Source organism: Nelusetta ayraudi, unplaced genomic scaffold, assembly GCF_046127955.1.
Source record: "Nelusetta ayraudi isolate G7.1 ecotype Tasmania unplaced genomic scaffold, CSIRO-AGI_Nayr_v1 ptg000026l, whole genome shotgun sequence".
Classification (NCBI taxonomy): domain Eukaryota; kingdom Metazoa; phylum Chordata; class Actinopteri; order Tetraodontiformes; family Monacanthidae; genus Nelusetta; species Nelusetta ayraudi.
In genome coordinates, this window is record NW_027466076.1 from 6,311,567 (window position 1) to 6,325,052 (window position 13,486).

A 13,486-nucleotide genomic window follows, 5' to 3' on the forward strand; every position below is an offset into this window, starting at 1 on the left:
GACCAAATCAACTTCTGTTTAAACTGAGAGCGACATTAGCCGCCGCACAGCTAATGTACCTAAAATAGTTGTGTTTCATTCGCTTGATCGGCTGATTAAAAAAACAACAAATCTGATTGGTAGCAGATGGATGAATCAGGTTGATCCTCACAGAAGGAATCACACGGATGAGAGAATTCACTGAGAATTAGAAGTGGACGGCACGAAGGCGCTGACTCATTAAACTGTTCCGATTGAACAGTTAGTCAACTGTGACTGTTGTAGCTCCAGAGTGTGGGCTGGAGCAAGTCAGAGTTCTGCATCTCGTTCACAGCACCCAAAGGTACAGTTGGCCTGATGTATGGTTTTTATAGTGGTAAAAGCTTAGTATGCTGCCCATAAATCCATGAGTTAAAGTGTACACTCACAGTACACTCACAGTAATGTGCTTTTCCTCCCCTTGAAACTGCTCTATAGACCAATCAGGGTCCCAGTGCTCCCAGTGAGCTGCCATCTTGCACCAGCATATTTCTAAGGAAGCCTGGTGTGGACAATCCAGCTGCCTGACAGCAGAGCCTTTGGTATTTAGGCTGAACACTAGGGGGCGTTCTCAAATAAACCAAGAAGAAGGAGAAGAAGAAGGTGGAGCAGGTGTCCAGGTTTGGCAAGCTCAAGAGAGGGAGGGAGCGATGGAGCGTTGCACTCAATGCAATGTAACCACTTGATGTCGCTGTTTCCTCTGAAAAATCTCCAACGTTACACACATCACCTTCATTGACTCTTCACTGTCCTGGTGTGTGCAGGGTGGTCTGCGACAGTTGACCCTGCTGATGGGAGACCCTGCTGCAGCCCAGCAGCACTGCAGCCAGCGACCACCGAGCTGCAGCGACGCCGCTTCAAAACCCCCCCGCTCTGCTCGCACCAACGCCGCCCCCAAGGTGAGAATGGATGGAAATAAAACATGACGTGACGTTGCACCTCCTCTCTTTTTATATAAACCTGCATCCAGCTTCAGAGGCTTCGTGTGTCGAATAAACCATGACTCCACGACTACAGTAACTCCTCACTCATAGCTGCTTTCAGCTGTAAGATGTTTGCATTTCTGTGAAATGTCTATCAACTCGGGGTCTGAACCGCCGTTTAAACACAGACCCTCTCGTTCAACCCTCCTCCCCCACACAGACCGGGCCGCTGTCCTCGAACGACCTTGAAAGCCTCCTGGGGAATCCAGACGACGATGAGTCAGTGTGGAGCTTTTACAGAAGTGTAAGTTGGATTAGAAACACTGACACACTGACACACACTGGCGGTGACGTGCGTTGGGGCCTTGGAACTGAGCAGAAGCCCTTTCCAAGCGTCACCTTGTTTGACACGCAGGCCCTCTCACTCAGCCCTGACCTCTGACCTCTGGACCAGAGCTCTGTTCTCAGTCTGGAACAGTCCCAGCACCTGTCACTCATTAGCCTTGCTGTGCATCGCCTGAGGCCTCAGCAAGGCCAGGCCAGGCCAGGCAGCGTTCATACACCAGGCAGCTCAATGTGCTTCACATGATTCAAAGTTCATTATTTTAAAAGCATTTTAAAAACAAAAGAAGTGCAGATAGAAATAGAGACGGCTTCAATGCATCAGTAGAGGAGAATTAAAACACACTGTGCAGTATATTGACAGTAATAAAACACAATAGAAATAAAAAGATGATGGTTAATTTATAATAAGATGAATAAAAAGCGCTCAATCATCAGAATAAGAGTCTCTAAGCTGCATTTAGAATCACTCCCACTGACTTCACTGCTGCTGGTCGCTTCTTCCATCAGTGTGAAGCATCGCAGCTCAATGCTGCTCCACCATGTTGAGGTTGAACTCTGGGCTCCACTAATCTGGTCTGAGGCTGCAGAGTCCCACAGTCCTGCTGGCTTTATGTCCCATTAGCATTAGAATGAGAACCTGAGCTGCAGAACTTCACATCCCAGTCACCCTGCCCAGGTCCAATCAGAGTGTGTGTGTGTGTGTGTGTGTGTGTGTGTGTGTGTGTGTGTGTGTGTGTGTGTGTGTGTGTGTGTGTGTGATCCTATGGCTACATGTCTGTGTTGTGTTTATCTTCCTGGGTCTGCAGGACACCTGGTACTGTCCAGACCTCCAGAACCAGAACCGTGCTCAGCCATCGGTCATGTGTGTTTCTCTGCGGGGTTGAAGAGCTTTGTGTTTACTGGTGGTTTTAAACCCAGCTGTTCCTTCCAGCTCCAAACCGCAACAGCGACAGTGTGCAGCTCTTCAGACGCGCACCGGGGGTTTTTTTTGGTTTGTTTTTGCTCGGAAAACAAACGGTTTGTGCGATCAGCGCGTGTTTGAGATGAAAAGAAAGCAAAGGCAGCGCTCTCTGCGACGTAGGAAAGCAAACTGTTTTTTCTACGTTTACATACTTTACATTTTTCGAGACGGCTCCGCGGTGCTGGGGAGGAGCTCGCCAGACTGAGCTGAGATCTCTCATCCAGATGGGATGTGAAGTCACTTTCTGATGGTGGAGGTGAGAACGACCTCGATCTCTGCAGCTGCGATGAAGCAGAGGAGGATTTTAAAAATAAAATCCCCGGTGGGCTTCAAGCCCCATCTTTCCTCTTTTCTTCTGTGTTTAGGGTTTTGTTCTGTTAGAAACGGTTGCAGGCGACTGTTAGCGCATCTCTGCTTCTCCTGTCTGCAGAATTGATTTCCCACCTCTTCCGTCTGGAATGGTGGGACATTTTAAACATGTATTTTTTATGGTTGTGGGGTTAATCAAGGTAAAAGCGATGCAGTTTAACGAGCTGTGAAACTGCAATGTCTTTAATGGTGTTGAAGACGGCAGATGTTTCCACTCATGAACGCATCCTAGTTGTTGTCAAGTTCACTTGGAGCGGTGTCGTCAGCGTGTTGCGTAATTTATGTCTCTTTATTTTGCCTTGAACGCTGATGACTGTCTTGAAATAGCTGCAGTCTGACTGAGGAGCCTTTATCTCTAGGCCGACTGCCTGTTTCTCATTAGAAGAAACAGAGCAGAGTGGTCCAGCACTGCCTGGCTCTCTGGCTCTCTTCACTGCGTGCACATTTGAGAAAACATGAAACAACATTAGTGCATCAACTGGATCTTTTTCTGCTTGGTTGACGTCAGCAGCTGTCGTCTTTGAAGCGCAACGTGTGCGACTGCGCTGGCTTTTCCTCCAAATTGACAACAAAGCTAAGCTGGCAGTCACCATTTTAAAGCCATAGTTGGCAAAGTCTAAACAAGGGTGGAGGTGTTTCACAGTGGGGCAACACAGGAAGTGCCTGCTGGGGTTAAGTGTTTGTGAGGGTCTTGATGGCACACATGTGTACACTCGCTAAAAGATAGATGAATTGTTTAAGTGATGTCAAACATTAAGTTCATTTTTAAAGGCTCATTCCGTCAATTTTATTGTTTTGTTGTTTTAAGGAAACTGCCTATAAAGATGAAGGAGGGCAGCAAGCTTTTCTTTTTGACTTCAGCCCATGTTAAGTAGAGGAAACTGCTCCCCAGTGGTCTTCAGGGAGCCTTTGCTCTGCTCTGACCTCCTCCACCTCATTGTCTGCTTTGGAAGTTTGCTTTGCCAGAGGCAGTAACTAACCAAGGTGAAGGTCGGGGGTCAGGTCAGGGTCATCTGGCCAAGTTGGAGACGCTCAAACGAGCCGCTGGCTTTCACCTCTTTTGAGGGATGTGTGAGCTTTTACAAAAGGAATTGACTTGGGGCAAATGAGTTAAAGTGCACAGGCTGTGAACTCACCTTAGCAGTGAGAGAGAGAGAGAGAGAGTGTGCAGTGAGTGCACTGCACACACTGCTTGCCAGTTGCCTGTGTTGTGCGATCAGAGATGCTATTCTGCCTCTGTTGGTTGTGACCAGTGGCAACCTGAGTTACACCAGACTTTCTGTCTTTGGTCTCATACATGTAAGCACATGCTGACCTCTGACCCCTGACATCAACAAGGCATTTTCCCTACACACTTTCATTTTTATTTTGTGTGGAGATCACACTTAAGTCCTACAATTATATGTGTGTAGATAGATGGATAGATAATGTAGATACATAGATGTATAGATGATAGATAGATACTGTAGATACATAGATGTATAGATGATAGATAGACACTGTAGATACATAGATGTATAGATGATAGGTAGATGTATAGATATATACTGCAGATAGATAGATAGATGTATAGATAGATAGATAGATACTGTAGATGTATCGATGATAGATAGATAATAATAATAATAAACCTTTATTTGTACAGCGCTAAATCACAACCAATGGCGTCTCAAAGTGCTTTATACAATCAAGCAGGCCTAGATAGATAGATAGATAGATAGATAGATAGATACTGTAGATACATAGATGCATAGATGATAGATGGGTCTCTGCTGGTCTCTGCTGAAAATGGTCTTTTGGGTAAAGTTGTTCTGAAACTACGTCAAAGACTAAAGCGCTGAAAGGAAGGACTGCAGTTGAAGCAGTGGGACTTGCCAGTGTGCTTTGAACGGCAGGCCTCTTTCTTTCTGCTAATCAACGGTGCACGGCTGTAATGCGTCATGACTTCCCTTAAATGGCCATTGACAGTAAGTGTTTCCAGTTTACAGTCAAGTAAGTACAGACGAGCGCGTCCTTCAAATGACCGAGATGAAGAGAATGTGGGTTGTTGGAAGGCCAGGATGAAAGATGGGAACCGTCTTCCTGGTGGAGTTCGTCTCTGTCTCCTGTCCCAACATGTACGAGCTGACAGTTTCCACGTCCACAACTGTATTTAAGCTCTGATTATTTATGGTGGATGTCACAATAATGGCACATCAGCATTTTTCAAACTGGTTTGTCTACCGACCTACAGTTCAAAGCTCCAGTGCAGCGGAGGAGTGTGTGTACGTCACCGTGTTTTGAAGGCCACATTTTCATGTTTACTGACCGAAGCTGGACTGCAGTGCTACAGTGTCCACCCACCCCCCGGTGGTGCTCTTACTCAGCTTTTCCTGTGAATTTCTTCCCTCCCAAGTGGTGCGCAGGCATCCCCTGTGAACGCAATCCAGCACCGTGTGAGGGGAAAACCCAAGTTCTCCACTGTCACTGGTTTCAATTATCCATCCATGTAGCCATTCTTCACTTTCAGCCTCCTGGAAGGAACAGCAGTTGTTCGCTCTCTCTCTGATTTGCTGCTTGCCAAAGTGAGTTATCTTGATTTAATGAGGAGTTCAGGCTCCTCGGGTGAAGATGATTTATGCTACTTTTTAATTGAAGATAAAAACTCCAAAGAACCCTTCCACACCTGCTGCTCCTGTCCTCTTCCTCTTCCTCACCGCCTCTTCCTCTTCCTCACCGCCCCTTCCTGTTTGTTTGCCAGCAGAGATGACGCTCGCCATAAAAGGACTGCGTTTATCTGTCTTGGAAATTCCAGATGTGATGCAGGTAGGTTGGTGCTGATGGAGGGTGTGCACCCAGGAGGCGTGGAGGAGTGTCTCTGCCTCTGGCTGCAGCCTGGACCAGCTGAAATAAAGACAAGGCGGCAGTGTCGGTGCCTGCAGTCATGCTCCACCATGTCAGATGGTGCTTACTGCTGGGATGCTTGCTGCTGGATTTAGATGGATTACACGCGCAGGGTCAAAGGCAGCGGAGAGGACAGGTACCGCCAGGTGCACGCCCACCTTCTGGCGTCTCTGCTTGGAGGATCTATGCATGGGGATTTTAATTGGATGCTTGAAGTTATAGTTTGCGTCTGCTGGTATTGACACCTTGACATTTTTAAAAGTGGGTCAGGTGCTTTACCCAGGTTTTCTCCTGACGTGAACTTCCGTCTCTTTGTGATTTTGGCCTCGCTGCAACCTTCTGCTGCCAGTCACTCAATATTTGCCTGATTCTTCTGTCATATTAATGCTTTCTGTCGCTTTGTTTCCATCGCTGTCTGACTGCCACAAGTCTCGTAAGGTCTCATGTGGTCACTTCAGCTGGCAGTGATTTTGATGTCGCGTCCACTGGGTCCATGCTAATCCGGACCACACCAAAGTGATTTCTCCTGCATCTGAATTGTTGCCTTTGTGAATATTGTTTGACCTGCTAATGGCCAATTGATTAGCAGCATGACAGAAGCCACTTTACTATCAACAGAGATTAGTGAGCTAACAACCCCCTCATGTTGTTAATAACGAACACTGCGTGTTGTGTTTGGACCAAGGTGTCACATCTGCGACTTTGTTTGGGGGGCTTTGAAAGAGCCGGAGCTGCAGGATAAAGTCTGGAGTGGCGGCCGGCTCCACGTTACACAGAAAAAAAGCTCTTTTGTCCGTCCTACGTGCCTAATAATCTTATAGCGCAGGACCACCACTGGTGGCTCGCTGGGCGCTTTGAACACGGACATGGGTGGTCCTGCAAGGAGCAAAATCCCTGACGATGACATGGTTAAGACTGCGCTTAACCCGTTAAGCTACTGAAACAGCAGAAAGCCACGCAGCAAACACACACACACACACACACACACACACACACACACACACACACACACACATATTTGCGCGTGACAATTACAATGAACGCTGAGAGATGTTTAGACATACGTGCAGGTATTAACATGCATTCTATAATTGACTTATTGAGACTGTGCTTCACCCCAAGGGATTCAAACGAGTGCATGAACACACACACACACACACACACACACACACACACACACACACACACACTATACACTCTAAATGCAAAAAACAATTGGCTTGGCTTTGTGGTCTGGAGTTATGCAACTGATGTTTGCACCTGGCAGGATCTTCTTGTCTCCTGAAACGTGAACCTCCTCACTGAGCTGCTCGCTGCAGCCTACAAGACCGAGCCAGTCTGAGGATGTCTGCATACCTCCGTCTAGGCCAGATTTGCAAAGACTTTTCGTCTAATTAGTCCTCTATCTGGGCAATTGTTCATTGTGTGCAACAGGGCTTTTGTGTGGCAACAGCAGCGTTCTCGCTATCAGCCTTGGCATCAGGCTGTAGGCTGTCTTTGCTCCGCCAGCAATCACATTGTCAAGGTGACTACTGCATCATGTCTAATGTTTGTGTGTTGTGGTTTCCGTTCTGGTTCCTGGGGATTAACCACCTCCCACCCCTGGTGTGTGAGTCAAGAGCCGCTGGAGGTTTGAACAGCAGGGTTTTATTTCTTGTCTTCTGCTGGTGAGCACTGGTGAGTGGGTGCCAGTGAGTGGTCTGATCCCCTCAACAAAAACTCAGCTGCCCTGAAGTCGCTCTTCTGACATGGCACCCAACAAAACAAAGAAAGCTGAATTGAATTAAATTGAACTGAAATGAATTGTTTCCTTTTGAAGTTCTTTTTCAGGTCTCATGCTGATATTCATCACTTGTTTCATGACACCGTCCATTATAATGCCATCACAAACAATCAGTCATGAAATGCACCACATTGCTTCCACATTCTCCCATGCAGTCTGATTACAAAACATGCAACACTTATTTCAATGGTCCCGCACTGCCCTGCCAGCTGCTGGATTGTGTTTTAATGAGAGCGTCGGGATTCATCACCATGTGACCAATAAGCACAAGGCTTCCTTAGTATTTCGTCCTGAAGGTGGAGACACTGGTCGACTGTTGGTGCAGTGTTTCCTTCGCTATTATTGTAACCTGACTTGACTGCTGGAATGTTTTACATATCCATGGGATATACTTCATGTGTGTCTAGCGCACAGCCTGTGGATAAATGTTTGGGAAGGGGAGGCCTCATGTGTCGTCTTTCACATTCAGCAGCAGCAGCAGCGGCAGCAGCCAGGTAGCCCGAGAGGAAGGAGGAAGCCTTCGGTGCTGATCTTCACTCATTTAATGAGAAAGTGATGCCCAGTTCAACTTTGACTGGTGCCTTTACAGAACACACACTGCGGCCTTTCAGCCTTCACCTCCTTTTATTTTTTTTTCTGCAGTGGCTGAAAATCTATTGGCCAGTATGTTTTGTTTTTTTTTTGTTTTTTTTTAGGATGGCTCTACAAGGTTTCCTTCTTGGAATGTCAGCAATGTCGCAGGCCTCAAATGGTTATTGCGTAATGCATATTTCCTGGCTATAGAAAGCAGGACAAGCAAACGCGATGATAGAAATTGTGTCACTGTCGTGCTCGTTCTGTTGTAATATTGACACAGATTCTGTAGGTGTTGGAGGAGAATTTTGGGCGGCAGTAAATCTGTCCGCCTGCAGCAACGATGCGCTGCTTGGCATGGAGTCGCGGCCGCAGTGAGACTGGCAGAGAGCCTCACGATGACTCCACCTGGATGTGAGTTGTTAGGACACAGATGGCAAAACAGACCTGGTCGTATCTTCATGCATGCTTCGGCTTGCTTACCGCCGAGCCTGGGCAAAGGTGTTAAATGCAAATACGCTGGGTAGGATCCAGAAGGAGATGCTGATCAAGATCATGAGGTGATTGTTAAGAGATAACTGAGCAAACCTGCAGTGACTCCAGGTGAGTTAGAACATGGAAGCGTCCTGCTCAGCCAGCAAGACTTTCATTATTTTAATGCAATATATGCCGCATTTATTTATTTATTTTTATACATACAATGGTTAATTCCATATACAAGTACTTCAACCTTTAATAGGTCGAGGAGCGGTGGCTGCTAAATTCCAGAGGCATCTTATTATTGCCGCTGTTTGCTGGTTGGATGCAGCAACTTGCTGAAAAATGGTTTTCCACTGCATCGTGCACTGTTTGAGCAAGGAGAGGTTCCTCATTACACTGTCTTGTCTTGTCTTGTCCCAAACAAAGTGAATGTTCCTCTAATTTTCTTGTCACATTAAAAAAAAAGTTAAAACAACAAATTGGCGATGAACTGCAATAAATGTCACAGTGAGAACTCGTTTGCCACCTTGGCTCATCTCTAAAGGCTATGCTGGGCTTTTATTTGGATATTTGTAAGGAAGGGCCGACCTGTTTCTCATGGACTGAAAGCCTTGAGATTGTGAATAGATGTGTTTGGACGAGTGTTAGCACCGTCGTCACTCACACTTCCAGAAGGAATCAACCGAGCTGCTCTCAGCTTACTGGCAGTGACATGTCATTTTTTTTCTTCTTTTATTTTGTAGTGGGAATGCACATTACCCAATGCAGCTCAGTTGACATGCATGTCACAACACGTCAGTCAACAAGTCTGCATGGTGGCCGCAAAGTCTTTGTGTGATTCCGATTAACATGAGCATTAAAGCTCAGAGGAATACACAGGAGGAGGAGATGGACTGGAAATGGGTTCCACGCGTGTTCTATATTTACTTCACTTGACCATTTAACAGCACGCATAATTCCATGATGCTACAGAGTCTGTTTGGTGGCCTAAACAGTGTTGTATAGCATAGTGTGTGTCCATGGCGTGTCTTCTTGTAAGGGCCTGATCATCATCTTCCATGCTGGCTCAAAAGTGTTGATATACCAAGGACTGCCAGTCATGTATGCAGATCAATGCCATGTGATGCCCAGAAAAGGTGTTAGTATAACCTGCAACATTCTGACCAATCACAAACAGTCTTGCAGGCGAGTGGAGCTCTGCATGACCTGCCGTGTGAACACAAACTGAGAGCAGCACCGTGTGAAATGATTCCCTGAATTGGAACAAATCACTTCAATCACTACACGGACCGCAAATATACAAACATAATAATGAAAGGAAATCCAACTGTACTGAGAGGAGAAGCAACTCCTGTTCAGTCAATTATTGCACTGTGGAGTGAAGATTATTATTATTCCTCCAAGCTAAACCATGCTAATTGCTTTGATGATTATCAATGTGCAGTAGTTTCCTCATCCACCATTCACCTCTTCACTGTAATGCTCTGCCCTCATGGAATGGCCCTGAGATCCATAGTTTTCTGCCATGTGCGTGTGTGTGTGTGTGTGTGTGTGTGTGTGTTTGGGTTGCGAGCAAAAGGTATATACCCAATTGTGGCTGAAATGTATTTTTTCTGGCAAAAGCAACTGCGTGCAAAAATCTACATCAGAAGTTTAAATTTGGGCTGATTTACAATGAGAACAAAAAACTAAAGTGTAATAAAAAAAAAAGAAAAGAAAACGTGCGCCTGGTGCAAAGATGGGTGCGTGGTTCTGTACTGTTGAATGCCAGCATTCATTTAATTATGTTTGTGGTTGGTTACTGTTAGGAGAGTCAAACTGGTACAATGGTGCTTGTCCTTCAGGCCAACATCTGCACCCAGTCTGGATAATTACATGAAACCTTCTCGCTCAGAAACCATGTTGATATAAATCATTGAATCTTCCTCCATGAGACCCAACCGGTTCTTCTAATTCCTTGCAGAACGTGTTGGCACGACGCGCTAACCTCCGGGGAGACGGGACGGTGCCTTCAGGAGCCAGCCGTTCCAAGGGCCTCATTACTGGGAATGTGTTTGTGGTGGATGAAGACGTCGACTTGCTCGAGTCCTTCAATGTTGGCGGTAAAGTCAACCCTGACTGGAGGCCCCCCAGAAACGGACCTAAGGGAAGCGTGAAGGGGAAGCCTGACACGCGGTCGAAGGTCTTGGAAGATAACATCACCACAGATAAGAAAGCCGATGGTGCGGGAAGGAGTCCGTCCCTGTTTCCCAGGAAACCATCCGACAATGTCATCGACCTGGACATTGAAAGTGCCACCAAGAAACCTCCAGTGAGATTTACCTTTTATTTTACACCTCCCTACCAATCCTTCAAATCCATCCACTCATTCCATCATGTGAAGAGAGGTAACAAATCAAAGTTTGTCCCTCCCGTACCTCAGGTCGTCAGCGCCGGTCCAACTGTAGAGGCAGGTGTTGAGGATCGGAAGCCAGTGACCACCACCGGTATTGCTGAGGTCGATAACCAGCTACCAGAGAAAGAGCAACCGGGCACTGTGACAGTCATCTACCGGGACAACGAGCTGGTTGTGGGCTCAGATGGGAAAAGGTACAGACTTCGGAAAGGACCTCCAGGCAGGGTGGGAGCCAGCGGACCACAGGTGAGTGGTCTGAACGTCCTCTTGTGGTGCCATCCACTGACTGTGTATGACGATGGATGGAGCTCCACTTTCAAAAAAATGTGTTAAAAATTTGCATTCTATGGTTTGACCAGCAGGGACCGCCAAAAATGGTTGCAAAAAGGCTTCAAGTGACTGACTGTCAATACGGAAATGAGCACAAAATTCCTCCTTTTACAGTTGTTTGTTGTTTGTCTAAATTGCCAATAAGAAATTCGAGATTGCGCTCAAAGTGAAAGCATCCTCTAGGCTGCAGACCTTGTCTTTACAAAGCAGTGGGTGACGTCACCAGAACTGAGTCCATCTCAACCCAGTCAATCACGTCGCCACATGTCAGCAACAGGAAAGAAAAAGGCCTGCCAGGCCTGCAAGATGAAAAGGTCCTAATGGGGTAATGAGCAGAACATTTCTGCGGTTTGTTTTGTGCTTTGTGAGAAGTACAAGCCGTTGGTCCTGTATCACTGCCGGATTGGTTTGTAAAAGAAGAAAGATAGTCGCAACTGCCTGATCTTCATCCCTGGTCATCTGAGTTTGATCAGGAAAGTTTGCGCCGCTCAAACAGACCCTGATCCACTTGGCTTTGATGCCACGGGCCGAGCATGACGGCCACTGCAGGCTTTAAGACTCTCCACTGTTTTCAAAGCATGATGCTCAATGTTGTTCTTGATCTGCTGCCAACTTTTCATGTTTTGTTCGTGACAGCTGCCAAGTTCTGAAGTAATGTATTTTGTCCAGTCAGGTGGTGTAAGGGGGCGGGTCATTGCAGGGACTACAGGGCAGACAGAACCAGGACCAGACTGCACATCTGCTCATGTCTGGGCCAGTCTGGGCCGTCAGGCAGCATAAAATCCAGGCGGTGCAAAAGCAACAGTGCAGCGATTGAAAGCAGCTGGAAACATGCAGGAGGAAATCCTGAAGGCCTGCTCCTCTCTGCTCCTCTCTGCTCCTCTGTGCTCCTCTCTGCTGCACCTCCTCTGTACTCCTCTCTGCTCCTCTGTGCTCCTCTGAGCTCCTCTCTGCTCCTCTCTGCTGCACCTCCTCTGTACTCCTCTCTGCTCCTCTGTGCTCCTCTGTGCTCCTATCTGCTTCTCTCTGCTCCTCTCTGCTCCTCTCTGTGCTGCACCTCCTCTGTGCTGCACCTCCTCTGTGTTTGGGTTGCATTACTCTGGGCGTCAATCCAACAGGCTGTTGCAATAACAATTTAGTCTTTGAGGAAAAAATATCACAATATAACTGGCAACTATTTTTCAATAGTACATAAACGGGTGCCTGTACGGCCAGACCTCCTGAGCGCTCTGATCCTGGTTGTGTTGGTCTTTAGTGCTCGGACCAGTCCAGACCAGTCCAGAGGCTTGCAAAAGTTGCATCATTTGTGAAATTGTCTGTTGTATCAGTTCAGTGTGCAGCCTTATAGTCTGTTATACATTCATATGGTTTGTTAGCATACACAATAGTTTGATTGAATATCTCTGTGTGTGTTTTTGTGTTGGTGGAATGAGAGCTGTTCAAGCTACCTAGTAGAAGTTACCTTTTCCTTTTTCATCATCATTGTTGTTGGAGGGATCATTGAGTTGTTTATTGACATTGTGTTTGTCAATGTCAATGTGTTTGTGCAGGGTTGTGCTGGGGAGACTGGCTTGCCAGGGTTCAAAGGTGACAAGGTCAGAGAGCCTGTTCAGCCAAAGTTCACTGTTTGGTCATCATGAAGTCGATTGCACCACATTATCATACATTCGTACATTCATACATTCATACGCTGACACTTGGGCTGCCGAGTGAATAAATGGCTTTATTGATGATTTTTAGGGTAAAACGGGACCTGCGGGGAAACCTGGGAGGAAGGGCGACCAGGGAGCTCTAGGACCTGCAGGCCTCCCCACCCTCTACCTGTGGAAGAACACAGCAGAGGAGTGGGCCACCTTTCAGGTAAAGTGATGGCAACTGTCCACAGCCTTGGCTAGCTCGCTCTCTCTCTGTCTCTCTGTCTCTCTCTCTGTCTCTCTCTGTCTCTGTCTCTCTCTCTCTCTCTCTCTCTCTCTCTCTCTCTCTCTCTCTCTCTCTCTTTGTCTCTCTGTCTCTCTCTCTCTGTCTCTCTGTCTCTCTCTCTCGCTCTCTCTCTGTCTCCAACTTGTTAAAGCAGCAGCGTGTGGATTGCTCTGCAGCATCTCCTAAAGTTCTCCTGTGGCTTTTGAGCCAAAGAGGATTAAATGGATTTCAGGTGACTGTACCAGGAAGAATGATGGAATCTCTGTCATGTTCTTCACGGAGATAAGATGACTCCGTTCAGTGATCTTTAAAGTGCCCATAACGGTGTGCTCTTCTACCTCCACCGTCCTCCAGTTCTTCAGGGTTCACTTGCAATATGTTCCCCAAGTCGGCATCAAATATTCCCCAAATCCTAAAAGATCCATAAAATCTTGACTCTGTGCTTAAACCTTTGACCTCGCGCTAACGGTGCGTGCAGCCTAAAGCCCCGTCTTCATCTGTTTTAA

At 46.8% G+C, this 13,486-nt stretch overlaps 1 protein-coding gene across 1 annotated transcript in view; it reads left to right on the top strand.

Moving 5' to 3' along the window:
* The window catches only part of LOC142889897 (uncharacterized), a 49,553-nt gene that overhangs the window by 14,694 nt on the left and 21,373 nt on the right, over positions 1-13,486 (top strand). Inside the window, exons 5-10 of the mRNA XM_076028572.1 lie at positions 783-917; positions 1,162-1,245; positions 10,299-10,646; positions 10,758-10,976; positions 12,611-12,655; positions 12,801-12,920. Of these exons, the coding sequence (XP_075884687.1) occupies positions 783-917; positions 1,162-1,245; positions 10,299-10,646; positions 10,758-10,976; positions 12,611-12,655; positions 12,801-12,920 (951 nt within the window). The remainder of the gene's footprint in view (positions 1-782; positions 918-1,161; positions 1,246-10,298; positions 10,647-10,757; positions 10,977-12,610; positions 12,656-12,800; positions 12,921-13,486) is intronic.